The following is a 26,161-nucleotide window of genomic DNA, read 5'->3' on the forward strand; positions in this document are numbered from 1 at the left end:
TTTTAAATTGTTAGGTTAAATATGATAATTTGATTCCATCATAGTAAAATTGATTTTAAAAATATATTTATATGTTGAAACTTTTAAATTAAATTTTATAAAAATAAATATTAATCTATTTTTAAATATTTTATAATTTTAAAAATTAATATTAGATAATATTTAATAATTTTAAAATTAATATAAGATAATATTTAATAATTTTAAAAATATTTTTGAATATCTAATAATTAAAAGAATGAAGAGATAAGATAAAATATATAGGTGAAATAAGAAAAACAAATATGAAAAATTTCAAATTCTTCCATTTTTAAGAGAATTTGAAATTCTACTATTTTAAAGAATTTCACAAATACTTAAATTTTAAATTCTTTGTAAATTCCTCATCCAAACAAAACATTTCACCTTAAAAAATTTGAAATTCTTCAAATAAATGAATTATCCTATATAAATTCCTCACCCAAACACACCATAAAAGTATTTATATTTAAACAGACTCTATGTATAAAAAAAAGGGTTTTAATATAAAGTTTAGGATTTGGCTGCTGGATCTGTAATTAATTTGAATCTCTGGAAAGAATATTTGAAGGAGAATATTTGAATCTCTGTAATTAATTTCAATAATTAAGATTGACTTTGAAGGAGAATATTTGGAAAGAATAAAAAAGGAACAGGGATGTGGGTGCACTTTTTAATTATTAGATCTTATTTAATGATTATATGTATAATAATTTTTGAAATTCTTATAATTTTAATGACTAATTAGATTTTTATTGTTGATAATAAATATAAATATATCTTATTTTTTTAAAATACTTTTTCAGTCTCATAATAAGTACAATATCGACATATGAAAAATGTCATAAAATAAATGATATTTTCATTTTTTTAATATAATATTAATTAATTTTTTTAATTTCTTTTTTCATAAATTATTTAACTATCATAATTAAAAGTAATATTTTTATTAATAAAATAAATTATTTTAATAAGATTGTAAAAAGTATATATTATTATTCTTAATCTTTAATCAGAGTAATTGTGATATACACAGAACATTCTCGATTTTGAAAAGTTTTAGATCTTAAAATTCGTTGTATTTCTTTATTCATGTGATCATATCCAATTATAGAGAAAAACGGAAATAAAAGAGACGGAGGGAAAAATATCCTCATTTTATTTGTTTGCCTGGGACCGAAGTGTACTATCAAATATTGTATGAAAATTAAGTGTTACAATAAAGGTAATGAATTCACATGCACATTCAAGCATGGCCAACATTTTTTTACCTATGATTTTAATATGAAATATTCATTATAAAATATAATGACTAATTTTCATCTAAAAATAATGAAAAAACACATATAAAATAGATAATTTTCTCTTAATACAATCTACTTCTAAACATGGCCAACATAATCAATGAATTGTGTAATGTTGATGGGTAATATGATAAATAATCTTTTTTAAGCAATACTTTCCATAATACTATTTTATAATACTTATTTAATATCAATTAAGTTATAAACTTTAATAATTTATACTACTAAATTAGGAGATAATTTGAGAATTGAGACCCATAAAATTTGTTATTAAAAGATTAAAACAAAATAAAATAAACTCTCATACGTTAACATTAGAGAGAAGAATAAATCAGCCTTTAAATAAGAGTCTATGAAATGATGTATTTAATTAAAATTTAGCCTAAGCTAAACTATTTAATAAATGATAAATTTAAATTTTTTAAAAAAATTATTTATTTAAAAAAAAATTAGGCCTAAACTTATGAAAAAATTTGTTGAGCCTAATTGATCAACATATTTAACTATATAATATAATAAAAAAACAATATACATATTACATTATTAATAATATAATTAAATAAAATTTATAATAAAAAAATATACTAAATTATATTTTTAATCTTTCTATTTATTTTTGGGACTCAATCTAATCTCACTATTTTTAAAAAATATAATTTGGTCATTTAATTTGTAAAAATGTTCAATGAAGTAACATTCATTGCATTAATGAAATTAGATAAAAAAGATAATATTGAATTTCTTTTGAAAATTAGATAACCTAATTGAATATTTTATAAATAGTAGGATCACACTAAATATTTTAAAAATAGTAGAATCAAATTGAATAAAAATTTATGTAACATTTTTTGTCTAGATAAACTTAATTTTTTTTAATTATCTTAATAAGATCATGAATGACAACAAATTGAGTACTTGAAGTTGAAAAAAAAATGATAAAAAAATAAAGGATTATATACTAAAATAAATTATTAAATAGGTAAATAAAAATTCAAATTCATCTACACAAAATTTTTTTTTATATATTTTCTTGTTCAATTTAATCCCTCTATTTATGAAATGTTCAATTTAGTTTCAATATTTTTAAATGATTCAATTTAGTCCTTTAATTTTCAAAAGATGTTCAATGTTGCCTTTTGATATGATTTCATTAACGCCTTTAATGTCAATTTGGATGAATTGATACATTGAATATTTTTTAAAAAAAATTAGAGAATCAAATCAAACCATTTAAAAATAGTGAGATCAAATTGAATCTTAAAAATAAATAGAGACTAAAAATATAATTTAACAAAACAAATTATCTATGTGTTTTACATTTTTTCTATAGTTAAACATTTTATGTTTTCCATTTGTACGAAATCAAGAAACCAAAAATTATAACAGTCACATATTCAACTCCTTTTTTCTTTCATTTCAAGGGTTGATTATTAAGAATATTTCAAATAGGATGGGGATATTTAGAAGTTTTTTTTTACTCACAAACATATTTAAAAATAAATTTATTAACTTATTTAAAATTAAGTTTATTAACTTGTTAATGTAAAATAGGATTTTAAATAGGTTAATAAGTCAAGTCAGACTTTTAAAAATGTCAAACTATGTCCAACTGAAGCCCGAGTCTCATCACCAACATCTACATGTTGATGATCACCTACAGCATAGGAAAACATACATAGAACAAACGGGGAGTGATAAACATCTCACTCGGGTTCAGGTGCAAAAATAAATGTCAAATAACACACACAACAATCATAACACAAGGTACAAGTACAATTCATACATAGCCAACTAAAAGGATGTATTGCTAAGGTCTTGTCGGGATAGCAAAGTCGCGTAAGATACGTCTCATGCACACAAATGGACAGAACTGGACCTTCCAAACCCTTTTATCCTCTAGGACTCTTTTAAGATGTTTCACTCGAAGAGCCTTCTCTAACGGTGTACTCCATATTGTACCCCGTCACATAGATGCATATGATGCATGTCACACATTCGCATGTTCATGGACTCAACAATTCACTTGTCATATCTCATCATGTCACTTGTTCTCATATCACATTATCACATTCACAGTCACAAGGTCACATAAAGAGATTCTCATCCTTATCATGCTCATATAAATACACCACTAGCTTGCATCAACACCATAATAAGACAATTCTCACACCATTAGCACTTTCAAACATAGCTTAAAACATGCAAAGCATCATAGGGATCATAAAGAGTGAAAGAATCCATGAAAATTGCAAACAGGGAAGATCACGGCCGTGACTGGTGAGTCACGCACAAAAGTAAAAAATTCTCAAATAGAGTCAATCATGGCCATGACTCACCGGTCACATTCGTGATTCATTTTGTCTCAACAATTCTTTGAGGGCCAAGGAGATCACGACCGTGACTCACCAGTCACTTGTGACTCTCCCAGAAAATTAAAAACCTTAATTTTTGTTCCTCATATGGTTTTCCACAAGAATCCATAGAGCATCTTAATTTATACCAAAACTTATTTGTTTTCAAAATTAAATACATATTCACACTCAGCAAACATCAAAGAATACAATAGAAAACTCAAACATCAAAATAGAAAATATTCATATTTTGTTGGCTAAAAACCTATTTTGGTCCCTTATAATCTTTTTTTGTTTCAATTTAGTCCTTCATTAATTTTTGGTCTCAATTTGGTCCCAAACTAATTAATTGGTTTCAATTTAGTCCCAAATTAATTAATTAGTTTCAATGTGGGATTTCCGTCCAAATAATTTAAACGGAGTTAACTTTTGGCCACGTGGATGCCACGTAGATGCATACGTTGCATCCACGTGGATGAGAATTTTTTTTGAAAACACCTGGAGGGAACGGCCCGTTCTGGTTGCAAAACTAAAACACCACCAGTGAAGCAGAACGGCCCGTTCTGATTTCAGAACGACCCGTTCTGATTTCAGAACGACCCGTTCTGATTTCAGAACGACCCGTTCTGATTTCAGAACGGTCCGTTCTGGATTCAGAACGGCCCGTTCCAAAACTGTGAATAAAATATTCTTTACTTAATTGTGTTTTTGATATTATAATTATGCAATTTTGATCTCTAATGTTTTAATTGAGTAATTTCAGTCCTTAAAAGATTATAGTTTTGTAATTTTAGTCTCACAATTTTTAATTGAACAATTTTAATCTCTCAAATATCATAATTGTGCAATTTTAGTCTTTCTCATTAAAAATTTAATAATTTTAAAATTTTAATATATATATATATATATATATATATATATAATATTTTAAAACTATATAATTGTTTATTTATTTAAATTAACGTATATTTTTTTTAATGTATCAAATGATATATATTTATTATTACTAAATAAATAAAATTTATATATTATTAGTATTTTAATATTACTGATAAATTAATATCCATAATATTTTTACTATATTTATAAATAAACTAATAATTTGATAAATATAACTTAATATATATTAGTATACTTTTACAAAAATATAAATATATAAGATCAGATATATATTTCTAATTAATATATTTATATTTTTGTAAAAGTATATTAATATATAACAAGTTATATTTATCAAATTATTAGTTTATCTATAAATATATTAATAATATTATTGATAGAATATCGAAAATTATAATATACGTTAATTTGAATAGATAAATAATTATTTAATTTTAAAACATTATATATATATTAAAATTATTAATTTTTAATGGGAGAAACAAAAATCATACTATTATGATATTCGAGGGACTAAAATTATTCAATTAAAAATTGAAGGACCAAAATCGCGCAATTCTTTAAGGACTAAAATTATGCAATTAAAATCTTGGAGATCACAAAACTGCACAATTGTAATACTTGAGAGATAAAACATGCAATTAAACAAATATTCTTGATTAATTTTATTAAAAAATATAATAATTTTGAAAAATATTTTTTTATGGTAAAAATTTTAAAATTACTAATTTTTATAAAATATAATTGTCTTATAAATAGAGTAATAATTTTTTCTTTTTCTCTTTCTGTTTGAAGAAATATTTAAATATCACTTTATAATTTTTTGCAACTTATTTAAGATTAAAAGAATAAAATGATAAAAATTAATAAGATAAACATAATAAAATAAAATATAAAAAAATATTAATATATTTATTTTATTAGATATAATAACATAATTAAAATATAATTAATAATATATATTTTATAAAATTATTAATATTTTATATATAAAAAAAAACCAGAACGTCCCGTTCTGAAACCGGAACGGGCCGTTCTGGTTACATTTTCTGTGTGTTAATTTTGCACCTGGAACGGGCCGTTCCCGATGCAAAATTAATACACCAAAAGTGCACCCAGAACGGCCTGTGCCGGTTTCAGAACGGCCCGTTCCGGTTTCAGAACGGGCCGTTCTGGGTCCAGGTGTTTTCAAAAAAATTCTTATCCACGTGGCATCCACGTATGCATCTACGTGACGTCCACGTGGCCAAAAGTTAACACCGTTAAAGCAATTTGGACGGAAAGTCCCACATTGAAACCAATTAATTAATTTGGGACTAAATTGAAACCAATTAATTAGTTTGAGACCAAATTGAGACAAAAAATTAATGAGGGACTAAATTGAAACAAAAAAAGATTATAAGGGACCAAAATAGGTTTTTAGCCTATTTTGTTTGTTTCTCGTTTCTCATAGGAACTCATAGAGTACTCTAATTCATATCAAAACTCAAAATTAAACATACATTTATGCTCAGTAATCACCAGAGAACATAACATAAAACTTAGAAGCCAAAATAGAAAACATTTGAAATTTGTTTGTTTCTCATAGAATTTCCCATAGGAACCCATAGGAACCCATAGAACACTCTAATCCATATCAAAACATATTCAAACTCAAAATTAAATATACATTCATGCTTAGTAATCATGAGGAAACACAACAGAAAACTCAAAAGCCAAAACAAAAAATATTCAAAATTTGCCTGTTCCTAAGAGAATACATTAGGCAAGGATTGGGGGCCAATCCTACTACCCATTAGATATTCCCACACTCCCAAGTGAAATTTCTCACTCCCCTTACCTTGATGAACATAAGTCAAAGCAGAATCTGAATGTTCCTCTTCTTTGAGTTCTCTTTAGTCTTCCGAGCATAGAAAGAAATGAGGGAAAAAGATGAAGCGTAAATAACTTCCCTCAATTCCCGATAACTCCTTTATTAAAAATAATAATAATAATAATAATACTATTTAATAATTTACCAAAACATCATTTCTTCCCTTCTCATAAAATAATTAATATAATATAATATACTTAAAATACACCTTTTTCCTTTAATCAATTAACATAAGCATAATCATTAATAAAGTACATTTTATAAAAGTTGCCTATATATCACTAATCAAAATAATAATTATAAATCACATCTCATAAATAAAATAGTCCTCATATAATTAATTAAAGAATATCAAAAATCTAAAATAATTACATTAAATATAAAAATAATAATTACAAATCATGTTTTATAACAAAATAATACTTATATAAATACTTAAATAATACCAAAAATCTCAAAATAAGTACATTAACATAATAAAATAATTTCTAAAATATTATTAATATAAGGTATGAAAATCATGGTGTTATAGATATAATACTTTAACCAATTTTACCATCGGTCTTATTTTTAAAACATTGACTAATTAATACATAGACTTTATTCCTTTTTAAATAAGCATGAGATATACTTTCTTTCTTTTTTTCATAATTTTGCTTGCTTTGCTTTTTTGTCACTAATTTTTAATTTTCCTTCTACTTTTTAACAAACGGTTACTAAATTATCCCATTATAACATATTCATTCGTAACTATTATGGGTGACAAAAAACCTCAATTTGATGTTGATCCACCAAAACTGGTCAACCCCTCTCGCACCACATAGAGGAAGTGAGTAAAGTTTCAACCTGTTGGTGAACCGTGAACCTACTTAATAATTAAAAATGTTTTTTTTTTATCTACAAGTAATATTTAATGAAAAATAAATAATGTAATGTAACGACCCGACAGGTCCAACACAACATATAGAACACCGAAAACACTAGGCAGAAAGAGTAAGTATATAATTATAGGGTCTAGAATATAAAAATATACAAAGCCTCAATCTGACTAGAGTTAGAGTGTATCAAAAACATCCAATCAAAACGAAATACATCGTCAATCGCTACATCTAGTAGCTACTACAACAAGACATAAAAAAAAAAAAACACGGCCAGCTCCGCCTACCAGCTGCCGACTCACCACGAACCAAAACACCTATTCCTGTTATGCTCCCGTACATAATACGATTATAGCAGTCCAACCACAAGGAAACAGAAAAGGGTAAGCTAGTATAGAAAGAAACAACGTACAACAAAATTCAAGTAATTAGAACAACTTCAACCGCCAACACAACAACATTCTACTACCTATCAATTTATACAACCAACCAGCAAATTAGATAGTAATGCGTCGTCACGCTTATCACCTCGGAGATCTCCTACAACAACTCAGCCGTTTTGGCCTACAACAACTCAGCCATTTAGGCCTACAACAACTCAGCCATTAAGGCCTACAACAACTCAGCCATTAAGGTCTGTAACAACTCAACCATTAAGGCCTACAACAACTCAGTCAATAACAACACTGCACAACTATACGACTCAACACATCAACTTGCAACACTACACAACTACACCATTCAATATCAACTTGCAACACAACACAACCTTGCTACTCAACATAAATCAACCAACATTTATCTACTAGTTATCATCGATAGTTATCCACTGCAACTCTACTCAATATAGAACAACATAATTCAATACATAAAAAGAAATGTCTCATCTCCGCGCCCGGCGCCCTCGTAGTTGCGCCCAGCGCAGTACAACCAGAGAGCCTCAGGGCCAGTGCGCCCAGCGCAAGCATGCTCGCGCTCAGCGGGACTTAGCCAGAGAGCACAAGGCTCTCTCGCACTTGGCGTAATATCCATTGCGCCCAGCGCAGACCAGGCAGAGACTTCAAGGAGTCTCCCTCGCCCGGCGTACCTAACCCAGCGCTCGGTGCGGTGTAGGCAGAGACCATCCCTTGGTCTCGCGCCCAGCGCAATTCGGAATTGCGCCCAGCGCCCACGAGGCAGAGACTCCCAAGGAGTCTCACGCCCAGCGCGACAAGGGCCGCGCTCAGCGCAGCCTCTAGAGCCCAACAACAAGTTACAATGGGTATCGCGCTTAGCGCAGTCCAAGTCGCGCCCAGCGAGGGCTAATCAGAGACCACATTCTCAAGCGCGCCCAGCGCACTCATCAAGGTGCTCAGCGAGCTTGGCTAAATGAGGTCCCCTGGCGGTCACGCGCTCAGCGCGATGAACAGCGCTCAGCGCGAAGCTCATCTACGACCCTACCAAGTTCGAAAATTTCCCCAGACACCTGCAAAAGTCACTTTCAAGTACATGCAATCCAACCAAAGTATCACATTTCCATCCAAGAGTTCAAAAACGCCCTCTTTTCATACATGCATCCACAAAATCATAGAAATCAAAAATTTCCCCAAAAATCCCCAAAGTCCCCAAAACTCAAATGCCACACCCAACAGCCAGAAATTTGAAAATCAACACCAACTACCTGAGTTCTCAGACTCATTTCAACCAAACCACAACCCGAAAACTAACTTCCCTTACCTCGGGTGAAGATTTTCGAGCTTCCGAGAAGGAGGAATGGCTCAACGGAGGAGAAGAAACGGACAGAGAAAAGAGAGACTTCAGCTAGCTTCCAAATCACCACTACACAACACCTTGAGAGAGCAAGGAATAGAAGAACAATCAGAAGAAAGGAGAGAGTTTGAGAGAATGCGAGTGAGGGAGAAAAAGGTTCAGCGGGAAGGGGAAAAGAAGTGGGTCTTACAACCTCCCCAACAACAAAAGTTTTCGTCCCCGAAAACGGACTTACTTGGGAAGAGAAACGGGTACCGCTCCTTGCGCTGCTGCTCCACTTCCCAAGTAGCCTCACCAGTTGCAGCATCCCACAATACTTTCACCAAAGCAATGGACTTTCCCCTCAACTCCTTCAGCTTATGGTCAATCACAGCTACTGGTAACTTCTCAAAGGTCAGGTTCTCCTTCACTGGCACATCATCCAACTCCACCACATGACTCGGGTCATGGACGTACTTCCTCAGCTGAGAGACATGAAACACATCGTGTAGGTTTGAAAGAGACGGTGGCAAAGCCAACCGATAAGCAACCGGACCCACACGCTGTATGATCTGATGGGGACCCACAAACCTCGGTGTTAACTTCCTTGCTCTTAGTGCTCTACCCACACCAGTAGTTGGAGTCACCTTCAGAAACACATGCTCCCCTTCGCAAAACTCCAAAGGCTTACGCCTTTTGTCAGCATATGATTTCTGCCTACTCTGAGCAGTCCTCATCTTCTCCTGAATCATCTTCACCTTTTCAGTAGTTTGTAGGATCAACTCCAGCCCTACAACCACTGACTCACCCTCCTGGTACCAGCACAGAGGAGTCCTACATCTTCTGCCATACAAGGCTTCAAACGGCGCCATTTCAATGCTAGCATGAAAGTTATTGTTGTACGTAAATTCCACTAACGGTAGGACCTCCTCCCAGCCACCCAAGTGGTCCAACACACAAGCCCTCAGCAAATCTTCCAAGGACTGGATTGTCCTTTCTGACTGACCATCCGTCTGAGGATGATAAGCAGAACCTAGCTTCAACTTCGTGCCTAAGGCTTGGTGTAGACTCTGCCAAAATCTGGAAGTGAACCTCGGATCTCTGTCTGAAATAATACTGAAAGGCACCCTGTGCAACTGTACTAATTCCCTCACATATATCTACGCCAGCTTCTCCAAGGACCACTTGATGTTGACAGGCAAGAAATGTGCACACTTGGTCAACCGGTCGACAATCACCCAGATAGCATCACTATTCCTAGCTGATCTAGGCAACCCCACAATGAAATCCATAGTAATGTTATCCCACTTCCACTCTGGAATCTCCATCTGCTGCATCAACCCACTCGGCTTCTGATGTTCAACCTTCGCCTTCTGACAAGTCAGACAGGCCGCCACATACTCAACTATCTCCCTCTTCATACCAGACCACCAGAAAGTCTTCTTGAGGTCCTGGTACATCTTAGTCATACCTGGATGTATGCTAAGTCTACTCTTGTGGCCTTCCTCCAACACAACCCTCTTCAGCTCAGCATCCTGAGGCAGGCAAATTCTGCCCTTGAATCTCAAGATTCCATCTCCTCTCAACTCAAAGCCCTCCGCCTTCTCGGTACCCAACAAACCCAAAATTTTCACCAACTCTACATCCTGCAACTGCTTGAGTCCAACCTGCCTCAAGAACTCATTAGTTATGGTAATTGTCCCACAACTAATGTGATTCTGATCTAACTCCACACAGAGATTCAAATCCCTGAACTTCTCCACCAACTCCATCTCCTTCACCATCATGCCAGACACGTGAATGGATTTCCTGCTTAGTGCGTCCGCCATAACATTGGCCTTAACAGATATTTCATCCACCTCCTCTGCCTCATGTTCAGCTCCTTCTGATTGAACAGATATTTCAAACTCTTGTGATCACTGAAGACACTGAACTGAGCACCATACAGATAATGTCGCCATATCTTCAAGGCAAAAACAACAACTGCCAACTCCAAGTCATGAGTGGGATAATTCCTCTCATGATTCTTCAGTTGCCTTGAAGCATATGCCACCACTTTCCTGTGTTGCATCAGCACACACCCAAGACCCTGGTGAGAGGCATCACAGTACACATCAAAGGGTCCACCAGAATCCGGAAATACCAACACAGGAGAAGTAGTCAACCTCCTCTTCAACTCCTCAAAACTCTGCTCACAGGCATCTGTCCAAATGAACGGCTGCTCCTTCCTCGTCAGCTGGGTCAGGGGCGCTACTATCCTGGAGAATCCCTCAATGAACCGCCGATAGTAACCCGCCAGACCCACAAAACTTCGTATAACAGTGACAGTCCTTGGGCGCTCCCATTGCAACACCGGCTCCACCTTAGCCGGATCAACAACAATCCCCTCAACTGAAATCACGTGGCCCAAGAACTTCACCTCATCCAACCAAAACTCACATTTAGAAAGCTTGGCATACAACTGCTTCGCCTTCAAAATCTCCAGCACCGACCTCAAGTGCTCTCCATGTTCTTCCTGGGTCCTTGAATAAATCAAGATATCGTCAATGAATACCACCACAAATTTATCCAAAAACGGCCGGAAGATCCTGTTCATGTAATCCATGAATACTGCAGGGGCGTTGGTCACACCAAACAGCATCACAACATACTCATAGTGACCATACCTAGTTCTGAAAGCAGTCTTCGGTATGTCACCCTCCTTCCCCCTGATCTGGTGGTAGCCCGACCTTAGGTCAATCTTCGAGAAAATGGATGCTCCCTTAAGCTGATCCATTAAATCATCTATCCGTGGCAGTGGATATTTGTTCTTAATGGTCAACTTATTCAACTGCCGGTAATCTACACAAAGTCGACTACCTCCATCCTTCTTCTTCACCAACAACACAGGAGCACCCCATGGCGAAACACTCGGCCGCACCAACTGCTTCTCCAATAGGTCTTCCAACTGACCTTTCAACTTAACCAACTCAGCAGGAGCCATCCTATAGGGAGCCACCGACACTGGCCCCGCTCCTAGAACCAAGTCAATGCTAAACTCCATCTCCCTAGTAGGAGGCAACCCAGGTACTTCATCCCGGAACACCTCAGCAAAATCTCGCACCACCTCAATTTCAGAAATTGCCCGCTCGGTCTCAACACTCAACGCCGCAAGCAGAAGACAGCACTCTGCCCCATCTCTCAATAGTGATTCAGCTTGGCTAGCTGAAATCAACAACTCATCCTCCTCTTGGGGAAAGATCAACCGCCTATTGGCACAATCTATAAGGATACGATTGACATATAACCAATCCATCCCTAAGATTATGTCAATATCAACTAAAGGAAAACAAATCAAGTTTACCTTATACCTCTTCCCACTCACATCAATAGGGCAACCAACACACAACTCAGAAGCAACTACGGAAGTAGACGCGGGCGTCGACACTAGCAGTCTCAACCCCAGATCACACACAGGTACATCCAGCATAGCAACACAAGCATAAGAGATAAAGGAGTGGGAAGCTCCCGAATCAAACAAAAATACCCCATCCTTACCAGCAGCTCTGCCCTTCCCCTTCACTAGATCAGAAGAATTCGAAGCCTCAACACCGGTCAATGCAAAGACCCTACCAGCTGTGGTGGGTCTGCCACCCCTCTGAGCATCTCCTCTCTAAGTATCACTCCTCTGAGCACTCCTCTCTGGTCTGGCCCTGGCAGGGCAGTTGGAAGATACATGGCCCATATGTTGGCATCTGAAACACCGATTCTCTGTGTGGGGGCAATCCCTGATCATATGGGACCCACCACACCTGTAACATCTCAAGGCAGCACCTCTACCATGTCCTCCTCCACCAGCAGCACCAGCAGGTTGCCTGATAACAGGACCCCCTTGATGTGGTTGGGGCCTATCATATGGCTTCCTCTGGTTCCCTCCCTTCTTGGACCCGGATGGCCCCTCAGCAGTCTTCACCCCGCGGTTACCACCTTCCAACCGCTCAACCACCTTCGCCTTCTCCACCAAGGCTGGAAATTCAGTGATGGCCATAGGCACCACCACTCTCCTCAGATCATATTTCAATCCTTCTGCAAACTTCTGACACTTCCAAGCCTCGGCGATGCCTTGCGAATAAAAACGAGCTAGGTGCTCGAATTTCATCGCATATTCAGAAACGGTCATCCCCCCTTGGTGTAAGCGCATGAACTCAGCTTCTTTGGCATGTCTCACACTCTCGGGGAAATACTTCTCCAAGAACATCCTTCTGAAGCACTCCCAGTCCACAACCACCCCTCTGGCAGTCAGCATATGATGGGTACTCCTCCACCAATGCTCGGCTTCTCCAACAAGCATGTACATTGCGTATGCTAGCCTCCTCTCTTGAGAACATCCTAGCACGGTGAAGATCTTCTCAAGCTCGCAAATCCAGTGGTCAGCTACCTCTGGGTCTGCCTCCCCCTTGAACTGAGGAGGATGACACTTCCGAAACTCAGCTAGGTCCCGGCTCTCCTGCGACCCAGTGGACCTTGCTGCACCAGTTGCAGCTCTCTCCGCCTCCATCCTAGCAAAATAGGCATTTTGCTGTTGCATAGTGATGGAGGACCATCCATGGTACTTCATGTGAAACCCATCACATGGTCCAATGCTATGACTAATTTTGAGTAGTGTAGGATTTATTTGGTTTATTCCAATTTTACCCTTGTATTTTGGGGTATTTTAGTCATAGGATTTATTTTCTTTGTATTTCCTATTTTACCCTTGTATTATGGGGTGCTTTAGATAATTAGGGTTTTCAATTTTTGGGCTACGGTGTTTTAGAGGAGGTGACGCAATTTTTGGCAAAGTTTGGACCTATTTTTGGTGTTAGAAAGGCTTAGGCCCAAGTGGAGGGCAAAGGTTGCATGGTCTTATCATGCACCTTGTTATAGCCAATCTAAACCCATAGATTCCAAACTTGGCCACCAAGTTGCATCTAGGGTTAATTTGGCATTGCATTTGGAGTGCATTTGGCCTTGGCATTTTCGGCCATGCAACCCTAAATGCAACCCTAAATGCAACTCCTCCTATAAAAACCCCACACCCCACCACTTGTAAACACTTTGGATTATATGAATTTGAGAGAGCATTTTTGCCTCAAATCCTTTCCTTAGTCCCTAGGTTAGTTCGGCTAGCCTCCTCCTATCTCCACCCTTGGAGAGTAGGAAACCTAGAGTGGCCTCCACCTACCTTGGAGTGAGCCAACTTTGAGCACCCAAACACCTCCACCCTAAGTGCTTCCGCCCAAACACCATCATCTCACGCCAACCCCCTTTCCTTCACCATATATCCTCCTTTTGTCCACCTTGTTGAACCTAGATCAAGGGCAAGGCTTCCTCTCCTTCATCTCTACGTCATTCCATGGAGAAGGAACCCATCACATAGCCATGGCCATCATCTCCATGGCCCTGGCTATCTGTTCGTTAGCTCTAGACATTGTCTACAAAAGCAACAACACCTTTAGCAACAATATCTAAACCAACAACAATTCAACAATACAACAAAACACCACAATAACCAACACAGCAATCAACACATCAAGACATCACAACTCAGAGTTAGCACAACAAAAGCCTAAAGGAAGTGCTCTGATACCACTAGACTTGAACTGCTCTGATACCACTAAAGTGTAACGACCCGACAGGTCCTACACAACATACTGAACACCGGAAACACTAGGCAGAAAGAGCAAGTATATAATTATAGGGTCTAGAATATAAAAATATACAAAGCCTCAATCCGACTAGAGTTATAGTGTATAAAAAACATCCAATCAAAACGAAATACATCGTCAATCGCTACATCTAGTAGCTACTACAACAAGACATAAAAAAAAAACAGGGTCAGCTCCGCCTACCAGCTGCCGACTCACCACGAACCAAAACACCTATTCCTGTTCTGCTCCTGTACATAATACGATCATAGCAGTCCAACCACAAGGAAACAGAAAAGGGTAAGCTAGTATAGAAAGAAACAATGTACAACAAAATTCAAGTAATTAGAACAACTTCAACCGCCAACACAACAACATTCTACTACCCATCAATTTATACAACCAACCAGCAAATTAGATAGTAATGCGTCGTCACGCTTATCACCTCAGAGATCTCCTACAACAACTCAGCCGTTTTGGCCTACAACAACTCAGCCATTTAGGCCTACAACAACTCAGCCATTAAGGCCTACAACAACTCAGCCATTAAGGCCTACAACAACTCAGCCATTAAGGCCTACAACAACTCAGTCAATAACAACACTGCACAACTATACGACTCAACACATCAACTTGCAACATTACACAACTACACCATTCAATATCAACTTGCAACACAACACAACCTTGCTACTCAACATAAATCAACCAACATTTATCCACTAGTTATCATCGATAGTTATCCACTGCAACTCTACTTAATATAGAACAACATAATTCAATACATAAAAGGAAATGTCTCATCTCCGCGCCCGGCGCCCTCGTAGTTGCGCCCAGCGCAGTACAACTAGAGAGCCCCAAGGCCAGCGCACCCAGCGCAAGCATGCTCACGCTCAGCGGGACTTAGCCAGAGAGCACAAGGCTCTCCCGCGCTTGGCGCAATATCCATTGCGTCCAGTGAAAACCAGGCAGAGACTTCAAGGAGTCTTCCTCGCCCGGCGTACCTAACCCAGCGCTCGGCGCGGTGTAGGCAGAGACCATCCCTTGGTCTCGCGCCCAGCGCAATTCAGAATTGCGCCCAGCGCCCACGAGGCAGACTCCCAAGGAGTCTCACGCCCAGCGCGACAAGGGTCGCGCTCAGCGCAGCCTCTAGAGCCTAACAGCAAGTTACAATGGGTATCGCGCTTAGCGCAATCCAAGTCGCGCCCAGCGAGGGCCAACCAGAGACCACATTCTCAAGCGCGCCCAGCGCACTCATCAAGGCGCTCAACGAGCTTGGCTAAATGAGGTTCCCTGGTGGTCACGCGCTCAGCGCGATGAACAGCGCTCAGCGCGAAGCTCATCTACGACCCTACCAAGTTCGAAAATTTCCCCAGACACCTGCAAAAGTCACTTTCAAGTACATGCAATCCAACCAAAGTATCACATTTCCATCCAAGAGTTCAAAAACACCCTCTTTTCATACATGCATCCACAAAATCATAGAAATCAAAAATTTCCCCAAAAATCCCCAAAGTCCCCAAAACTTAAATGTCACACCCAACAGCCAGAAATTTGAAAATCAACACCAACTACTTGAGTTCTCAGACTCATTTCAACCAAACCATAACCCGAAAACTAACTTCCCTTACCTCGGGTGAAGATTTCCGAGCTTCCGAGAAGGAGGAATGGCTCAACAGAGGAGAAGAAAAGGACGGAGAAAAGAGAGACTTCAGCTAGCTTCCAAATCACCACTACACAACACCTTGAGAGAGCAAGGAATAGAAGAACAATCAGAAGAAAGGAGAGAGTTTGAGAGAATGCGAGTGAGGGAGAAAAAGGTTCAGTGGGAAGGGGAAAAGAAGTGGGTCTTACATGTAACGTCGATAATTTTATAATGTTTTAATTTAATCACATGTTTGATTCATCAATCGTATAATTATATATTAAATAAATTTAAATAAATATATATTATATTTATAATGACAAGTTTTATATGTTATTGTATGTAATATTTTTCTAATAGTAAATCATCCATGATCAAAGAATAATATAAGCATTAACAATAAATGTTATAAGTGTATATTTAATTCAAACACAGTATGAATATTATATATATATATATATATATATATATATATATATATATAAAGGGAGATTTATTTATTCTAAAAATAAGTTTATTTAAATTTATTTTATTCAATAACTCATGTTCTACACTTAATTTTAACGATCTAACCGTTAAAATTAAATTATTAATACATAGATCAAGTCTACAAAAATTTTTAAAAATTGAAATATAATTTATTTGATATTTTGTTTCATTAGTTCAAACTAATAAATAACCATAAAATTATTTTATACTGAATTAATCTATTTCAAATATTTAAAAAATTTACAAACTTAATCTATGTATTAAAAATTTTGAATGCAACGTAATATTGTTAAAATTTGATATTGAACATAAATTATTAAACGAAATAAATTTAAATAAATTTTTTCCTAAAATAAATGGATCCCTCATCTTTCTCTCTCTACATATATATACCCCTAACAAAAAGAATGTCTAAGCATCTTAATTTTGTCATGCATATACAATTACAAGTGTCTTCTTCAAATAGATATCTCATGATTTTTTTTAATTATGATATGGGTAAGAAGATATAATTTTAAGCTTCCGGTTAACCAATACTTCAAAAGATTTAACTAAATTTACTTAAACTACAAATTTTAAAATTTTGTAATTGATTAATGGATTCACAAACAAACACTCCATAACAAAGTACTCAAGTATAAAATTGTAGAATTTTCTCTCTGATAACGAAATATTTTATATGAAAAAGTAATTTGAAAAAAAAAACTTTTATTGTTCTCATAGAGAGATGTGCAATAACACTATAGTTAGTTAGTTACAAAACATCACAAGTAATTAAATAAAAATAACAATTAATAATAAGAAAATACGTTTAACAATGGACTAATTTAAGTTTATAGAATACACAATAATGGCTAAGAATGTGAGACTAGTCAATCGACCCAATTTGAAGTAATATAGACTCAATCCAGATATTCGAACCCGGCCCAGGTCACCGGGGATAACAACACCTAGCCAGGTAGCCTTCGGGGATGTAAAAAAATGAACGAGGTTTTATTTATCTAAATTTCACAAATTAACTAAAGTTAAGATTGTGTATCATTATAATTTAAGTAAAAATATTATTATATAATTAGTGAGATCCACATACTTCCACTACAAGAAAATGGTGAATAAGTTGCGGAAAATAAGCGTCGGTTAATAGTTGATGCAAATAGTATTAGAAAAGTCGACGCTATTTTAAGATGTAGCATCGACTTTTTGGATACTAAATTTAAATTAAGTCTAGCTATTCTTTAAATATAGTGTCATCTTTTTCGACGCTAATTTAATTTAAATTTAAATTAAATTAGTGTCAGAAAAGCTGACACTATATTTAAAGAATAGCGTCGGCTTTTCCAACACTGAATTTAAAATATTTTAAGTTTAGCATCGGAAAAGCCGACGCTATTCTTTAAATATAGCGTCGGCTTTTTCGACAGTATATATGCTTTTAGAGAGTTAAAGATAATTTTTTTCAATAATATATACACATAATGTGTTCTGGTACACTTGGTTATCAAGTTCACTTAAGACTTCAAGGTTCACGGATCGAGTCCCGGGAATGTTAAAAATACGAACGAATATTAAAAATATAAACGAATAAATGATAAGCTAGAAAAAGAAGATAAAGAAGGCTTAACTGACAATAAAAAATTAAAATAAATAAATTTGTTAGTGACGCTTAGCCAACACAAAAAAATTGTGTCAACTTGTAGTTTATCCTTAAACCTCAAGATCTTTAATTTGATAGAAATATTAATTTTTTTAATAGTTTAATTTGATAGAAATATTAATTTTTTTAATAGTAAAAGATAATGATTTATCAAATGTGGAGATCAAAATAGTTATTAAAAAAGATATTTTCTTTATATATTAGTATAGATACTAAAAAAAATTCTCTCCAAAACTAGAACTTATTATGATATGTGATAAAAATGATTATGATTATAATTAATTAAAATAATTATATTAGTTGATACTTTGTTTAAAAATTGAATGTGTGAATCAATTAATGTGAAGTTGTTCCAACTTAATTAGTAATTTGGATTTGAATCTTGACTATGCAATTGCTTTAAATATTTGAAAGAATGGTATAATGATTTACCAAATGTGGAGATTAAGATGATTATTAAAAAAAATATTTTCTTCGTATATTAGTATAGATACTGAAAAAAAAATTATCTTCTGAAAATTAAAACTTATTATCATGTGCAATAAAAATGATTATTAGTATAATTAATTAAACTAATTAGATGAGTTGATACTTTATTTAAAATTGAATACACAGATTAACTAGTACAGAGTTATTCCAACTTAATTGGTGATTTTGAGTTTGAATCTTAACCATGCAATTACATTAATAAATACTAAAAAAAATGATTTTATCTCTCATAATCTTTCTATCTATCTCAAATATGATTATCTCAAGTAGAAAATACATGTAATATAGACCAAACAAAATTGTTACTTTATTTAATTTAAGTTTAATTAAATATTTTTAAAAAAATTAAAACGATTGATAATACGAGCTAACTAATTATTGTCATTAGAAAAATATGAAGAAAAATAAAATTATGCACTAACAACATAAATTAGTTTTACATTATCATTCAATTATAAACCATCATATATTTTCACTTTAATCATCTCTCTTAATTTCCCCTTAATTGTAATTCATCTAATTAATTAATATATGTCTAGAAAAAGAACATTAATCATCTAAAACTCATATCTATTTATCTTTTTCCAATCTTAATAAAAAAATAATTTAACTCATTAATTTTTAGTATTTATTATTTTTTCATAAAAATATTAATTAAAAATATTACAGAAAAAATAGTTAATTTAAGAAATAACTGGAGAAAGATTTATAAAAAGGATAAATAATGAAAAATATTTTTATATCTCGAAAAAAAGTCTTATACAGTGACAGAAGTGATTAATACTAATAATAAATTTTTGTATTTTTCTACCTCTCATATATTCTTCTTGAATTGTCTTTGTTGAAAAATCTTTTTTTTTTTTTATCAAAAATATATTTTAAGAAGAGTATTATTAAATAAATATTAAAAGAAAATAAATTTGCTAATATTTATGAAAAACGATGCATGTTTCTTTTTTGTTGTTTATAAAAGAGAATAGAAAGTATACAGCTTTGGCTAAACTATACCTCTTTTTATCTCATTTTTAAGATTTATTTTGGTCTTGTATTTTGTAAAATGATCATTTTGGTTCTTTAACTCTTAAAGTTGGATTAATTTAGTCATTTTGAAACAATGATTATTTTTAATTTTACTACAAAATTTTGAATGATCTTTTTACTGATTCAAAATTTAAAACTTATCTCATTATATTCACTTATATTAAAAATATTAACTATAATTGAAGTTTAAACCAAAAAGTGTCATAAACATGTTGTAAATTGCATAAAAATAAGTTTTAAAAAAATAATTTTATACTATTTTCTAGTTAATAAATAATAATGAAATAAAAATATTTTGACATATATTTTAATAAAATATATATTTTAAAATCCTATAATTAATAACTTTGTTTAGGATGCTAAGTATTCTAAATTATATATTTTAATATAATAGAAGAGTAATAGTGCAATACTCATATCTTTAAGAGATAAAAGTGTGATTTATGATATATTTTAGAGTAAATTACAGGAAAACTCATGGTGTTACAATATTTATTATGTGAGAAAAGTGTAATTTATTTTAATGATATTAAGTTAAATAAATTAAATTATGTATTTTAATATAAGAGAGCGAAAACAATTGTTTGTCACGGGGATAACGTAATTTACTCATACTTTTTCTTACAAAATATTATAAAAATTCGTGAGAAAAATACTGTATTTAATAAATTTATAGCTTTATTAGTTTAAGTATGTTGAACTTTCTACTTAAACACTATACATTTGAATTAGAAATGAGAAAAAAGAACATGCAAGTCTGCTAGCGGTTGATAATGATATGCTAAACGTAGACGTGTTAATTATATTGCTATTAATTTCCACGTGCTTTTAGAAAGTCAAGTAAGTACATATTTAAATCTTTAGCTAAAAAATGAATAAGTTGAATTCTATCTTAGAATTGATTTAAGACACGCTTTCATTATCGAAGAGTTCAGGAGTCAAAAACCAACGTGACTCACATCCCTTAAAATATCAAATTACATTTAATAAAAGACAAAAAAAAATGTAATTAATCTTCTTTCATCAAGAGAGGCTAATACCTTTCTGACCATATTTTTTGTTCTAATATGTATACTACATTTATCAGTAGCAGTCAGAGAAACCTAATTCTTAAATATATGTTTCACATGAGCTGTAATGACTTTTGACCAATGACTTTCATTAAAGAAGAAAGTTTTGTTGAGTACAAAAATGTTAGTATCATGTTTTGCTAATTAGTTAAATAAATACCAAAAGAGAGTCTACTAAGTGCACCAATAAGGCAATAATTAATTTCAAATCTCGGGAAGGAACCTGTTTTATTTATTTATTTTTCTATTGAGTAATGTCAATGTGTTATTAATTTATAAGAAACCGCGTTGTTTTGATAAATAAGTTAACTATAAAGAAAGATTGAGAATCCATAGCATGACCTTCAATTCTCCATGAAATTGAAAATTGTCTATATCCACTCATGACTCTATCAATTAAGCACATGGTAATTTGAAATCCTATAAAAGACAGATAATAAATCATTAATATTAGGATACATCTTTGTATAATCGCAACAGGGAATCCTCGTGCTGTGGGCAACAATTGAATTATTCTGTTTTGGTGTTTTCATAAACTGACAAAACGAATATCAAATTAATAAGGTAACCTATCAACGTCCAACAATCTAGCTAGTGATTAACTCACTACGTAGTACTTCTGTTTAGAAAAAGGAATAAAACACAATTTTTTAATGAAAAAAGAAAAAAAAAAGTGAGTATACTATAATTTCATCGTTGGCCAATTCATATGGATCTTATTAAATCCTTCATCCAAATCAGTTGTGCAGAACTGGAGAAATATACAAGTTTCCCTAATATTTTAAAGAAAATATTTTATGTTTTTTTTTTAATTTAAAGTATATTAAAATTTTGTTTTTAAACTTAATAAATTTTCCTTTACCAAAAGTTTTATGTTTTGAAATGGTATTAAAAATTCATATAGAATAATTAATTTTTGAATGAAATAATGTAAAGTCACATTTGAAAATAAAGTTACAAAAACACGTAATTAATATACTTCTCACAAATTGTTAATATTAAATTTTAATAAGAAATATTTAAATGAAGGATTAATCTCCACTTCAGTATTTGATTTGGCCTGAACTAGATGCTTCCAAAGGAAATTACGTACCATTGAAAAAGAAAAAGAAGTAGCTTTATTATTATTATTTTTTAGAGAAGTCGTTATTTTTAATGATATTATCGTTGAAGAAGAAAAAATAGCACTTAAAAGAGTAAAAGAACAAAAGAAAGATAAAACTAATATTTGGTCTCTCTAAAAAAGTTTACTATTTTAATTCATGTGAATTTCATTTGTTTAATTTTATAATGGCATAGTTTTATTGGATACTAGTATTTTAATAACTACAAATTAAATGTTTATTATATATAATGAAAATTTAAAATAAATTATGTATATAAATAAATAATATATTTAAATGTATATATTATATTTATGTGTTAAATAAATAGATATTTTTAATATATAAATTATATTTTATATTTATGATAAATAATTTATATTATAGCACAATATTATTTTTAATTATTGATAATTTAATTATTTTAAAAATATTAAAATTTAACTTATTAATAATTATAATAAATAAAACTAAATTTAGATACAAAGTTAAAATAATCTCTAAAAAGTTTATAGTCAAAGAAAAATCTTTAAAAATGCTCTAGTGTAAGATAATTATCTATGTTTTATATAAACATCTAAAATAAATTGTTACCAATTTTATTATTTTCTCTAAATAACTTATTTAGAAAATTGCACCGAACTCTTTTAAGTTCTTTTTAAATGATACATAAATCTCTTCTAGTTTTTAAGTGAATACTAACTTTCCTTCTTTATTTATTTATATATATATGACACATATAACTTTTTATATAAGATTTGTATAGGGCTAAGAAAGAACATATTATTAATACAAGTGTCAACAATTGAATATCGGTTAAAATATAATTGTATCCTTTAATCTCTTAAATTTAAAAATAATTTTTGGTATCTTAATTTTAAAACAGTCCAATTTTAATTTTTATCGAAGACTAAAATGATCAAAAAATAAAAACAAAAAATGAATTATTTTCAAATTATAGTGATTAAAAATTTAAAATATCACATTTAAATTTAAACGAATAAAAATAAATTTGACTTAAATTTAAGATATTAAATAAATATTTAAAGCAGTCATCCTTCTAGGTGCCGAAATGGCGAAAACAACAGTTGAATGACTTGACGCAATTTTATGGTCGTGTTTGTGTTTGCAGATTTTCCTCACGTGTTACTTTTTAAAAAGATGGTTCAAGTTTCGTGTTACGTTCCGGGAAGGTACTAGGGAGCAGGTGACAGATGATGTCACTATGTCCCTATTATCATAATTTGAAAAGCAAAGTATAAACACAAATTTTGACTCGTCACGACACGAGACACGAACGGTTTGAATCTGCGGAGAAAGACCCTTATTCGGTAGTCACAAGAATCTTTTTATTTATCGGATTTTATAAACAATTATAAATATTATAGAACATGAAACACGTTTGAGATGTGAACGCGTTCAGCATATAAATAAGTGACTAGCTGCTCTGACACAGAAACCATTCTTACACTCACACGTTCCCTTTCTAACAGAACCAAAATATCCACTTTCAGTGAAACACAAACAACAAAGCATTCAATAATAGTGCAGTTGTTGTTTGTCACAAAATGGTGAGAACCCCATCTCGTGATAAAAGTGGATTGAGGAAAGGTACTTGGACTCCTGAGGAAGATAGCAAGTTAATTGCTTATGTCACCAGGTATGGCAGCTGGAATTGGCGCCAACTCCCCAGGTTTGCAGGTACTTGAACTCATGTGAAAATTATTTAAGACAATTAATTTATTATAGAGGATTTATCTTAGCAGAAAAGATTATTAATTAATATTCTCTGGTGCAATGATTTTAGGACTTGCAAGATGTGGGAAAAGTTGCAGATTGAGATGGATGAATTATCTAAGGCCTAATCTCAAAAGAGGGAACTACACTCGAGAAGAAGAAGAATGCATCATCAGAATGCACAAAAAACTTGGCAATAGGTATTGATTAATTCCTATATATCATTATTGCAACTTAATTACAAGTTAGCTTCTCCATGACCATTTTGCATAGCATAAAATGCTAGCTAGGGACTATAGACTAATACTATACATAATATCCAATGAAAACTACCTCTCTATATCAAAATAACAACAATTCTAACCGTTCTTATAAATTCCCATTTGAAATGAGTCGATAACGTAATACTGGAATGTTAATCTGATCATTCCTTCACTTGCAGATGGTCTGCTATTGCGGCTGAATTACCTGGAAGAACAGATAACGAAATAAAAAACCATTGGCACACCACACTCAAGAAGAGGTCTCAACAAAACACGCTCACAAATGAAGAAGCCAGAGCCTCCAAATCAAAGGATAAAGAATCCAAGCTAGGAAGGGACTCGGTTCCTAAGAATGGTGTTAATGTTAGTGTCACTCTTCCATGTACTTCCCAAATCTCAGACATTTCAGACTCATTATCGCCACTTTCATCCTCCAGCGAGTTTTCCTCCTTAAGTTCTGATCATTCCACTGCAGCCAGTATGAAAAATTTGATGTTTGAAGATGACTTGGGTTTTCTGGATTCATTCAATGAAAGTTTCTGGACAGAGCTAAATCTGGATGACATTTCCTATAATGCACCGAGTGAAACAGTGTCAGGAGATACTAACAATGGCTCTTTTCAAAGTACAGATTCTAGCCAGATCCATGATTTTAGTGCTTTCTCTCCGAATCAATCAACCAGCGAAAGTTTGGTCATAGACAATGATTTTGGAGGCTTTCTGGATGCATACGCAGATAACTTTTGGACACATCCATATGTTGCTGACATGTCCCACGTTCCAAGCGAACTACTTGTTCCCTCCGTCTCCGTGGCAGAATCTGATTATTTTCCACCAATATACGATGATCTGTGGGGTTAAAGTAGTTTGTACGATGAAAACTTTAGCTTATTCTAGTGAAAAAAAATACTCAATGTTCAGAGATCAATAGTTTTGAGATAGTGTATGAGTTGGTGATCCGAGTTGTTAACCCGGCTAGCATGGACCTTTATGCTTTTGGATAAATCCATAAAGGTTAAATATGCACTTGTATAAGTATAACAGTGTTGTAGTATAGGCGTTCACTTGTATCACTTGTACAAATTTTTGATATAGTGAATTTGCTTCTTCATGTTTGTGGTTTTTCTCCTGTCAAGGGTTTTTCAATCTGTCTGTTTACCCTTTTTTCTTTATCTCAAAAGCTTACTTCTAACTTCTAACAAAATTAATACCGGACTTGTTTTTCTCAATTATAATTGCAAAAATATATATGATGTATACTATTTTCCATTGTAGGATCACAACACCAAATTTTTACTATGACAGATAAAGATGTAAGTCAATTCTTTATATATAGCTAAGGTTGCTATATATAAAGATAATTCATATTTATTTTGGAGAAAGTGAATCAGCGGTTGTCACACTAGAAAGTTGATCAACTTTCTTTTGTTGGTAGACTTACTTTAGTTAAGTTGGTGTTGCAAACCATGCCTATATATATGTTATGTAGTCCACCAAACTCCCTATGTCTATCTGTGATGGTGTAGGAGCTTCTTATGGGGGGGACACTACTAATCCTAGGAAGGTTCATCTGGTGGCCTAGAAGCATATCTATACTCCTAAGGTTGCAGGTGGTATGGGGTTGTAGTCAGCCAACAATTTTAACAAAGCACTTTTGATGAAGTATGGCGCCCGAGAATTGTGTTCACAACCTAATCGGTGTTGGGTTCAAGTTGTTCAAGTTAAATACAATTGTGGTGATTTTGTTTTGTCTATTTTTGATGGGAAGCATCCAGGATCTAATTTTTGGAGAGGTTTGTGTGATAATTGGGGTTGAGTTCAGGATATGCTATCCTAGAATGTGGGGAATGGTGAGTCATTTAGTTTTTGGCTGGATAACTAGGTCCCTGGTCATATGAATCTAACTAAAGCATCTATCAGGAGGGTGTCAGATGATTTGTTGATTCATAAAC

At 33.1% G+C, this 26,161-nt stretch overlaps 2 protein-coding genes across 3 annotated transcripts; one reads left to right on the plus strand and one right to left on the minus strand.

The window, feature by feature from the left end:
- Nucleotides 1–9,231: 9,231 nt before the first annotated feature.
- LOC145950243 (uncharacterized) lies at nucleotides 9,232–13,589 on the minus strand. The gene is made up of 4 exons (XM_083061303.1): nucleotides 12,716–13,589; nucleotides 12,123–12,613; nucleotides 9,774–9,864; nucleotides 9,232–9,482 (listed from the first exon to the last, which is right to left on the minus strand). Exons 1-4 carry the CDS (start codon nucleotides 13,587–13,589, stop codon nucleotides 9,232–9,234), a joined length of 1,707 nt encoding a protein of 568 aa, XP_082917429.1.
- A 10,055-nt stretch (nucleotides 13,590–23,644) lies between these two features.
- LOC109812750 (uncharacterized) lies at nucleotides 23,645–25,320 on the plus strand. Of its 2 annotated transcripts, none has more exons than XM_083062484.1 (3): nucleotides 23,645–23,780; nucleotides 24,017–24,146; nucleotides 24,389–25,320. In XM_083062484.1, exons 2-3 carry the CDS (start codon nucleotides 24,055–24,057, stop codon nucleotides 25,068–25,070), a joined length of 774 nt encoding a protein of 257 aa, XP_082918610.1. In that variant the 5' UTR covers nucleotides 23,645–23,780; nucleotides 24,017–24,054; the 3' UTR covers nucleotides 25,071–25,320. The 2 variants fall into 2 exon arrangements, with proteins under 2 accessions (XP_082918610.1, XP_020232376.1); XM_020376787.3 differs by having other exon boundaries at nucleotides 23,660–23,910.
- The last annotated feature ends 841 nt before the right edge of the window (nucleotides 25,321–26,161 follow it).

The sequence above is a fragment of the Cajanus cajan genome, chromosome 8 (genome assembly GCF_000230855.2).
Source record: "Cajanus cajan strain Asha chromosome 8, NIPB_CcT2T_4, whole genome shotgun sequence".
Taxonomy (NCBI): Eukaryota; Viridiplantae; Streptophyta; class Magnoliopsida; order Fabales; family Fabaceae; genus Cajanus; species Cajanus cajan.

Bases quoted from the DNA above. Each gene is read 5' to 3' on its own strand.
- LOC145950243 (XM_083061303.1), bottom strand. From the start codon at position 13,589: ATGGAGGCGGAGAGAGCTGCAACTGGTGCAGCAAGGTCCACTGGGTCG. The intron at 12,614-12,715 runs GTGATACTTAGA...CTTCTGATCTAG, and splicing joins AGAGAGGAGTGCTCAGAGGA to TGAAGGGGAAGGGCAGAGCT. The intron at 9,865-12,122 runs GTACCTGGGTTG...TGCTGGTACCAG, and splicing joins CTGAGGTGTTCCGGGATGAA to GAGGGTGAGTCAGTGGTTGT.
- LOC109812750 (XM_020376787.3), top strand. From the start codon at position 23,778: ATGGTGAGAACCCCATCTCGTGATAAAAGTGGATTGAGGAAAGGTACT. The intron at 23,911-24,016 runs GTACTTGAACTC...CAATGATTTTAG, and splicing joins CCAACTCCCCAGGTTTGCAG to GACTTGCAAGATGTGGGAAA. The intron at 24,147-24,388 runs GTATTGATTAAT...CTTCACTTGCAG, and splicing joins CACAAAAAACTTGGCAATAG to ATGGTCTGCTATTGCGGCTG.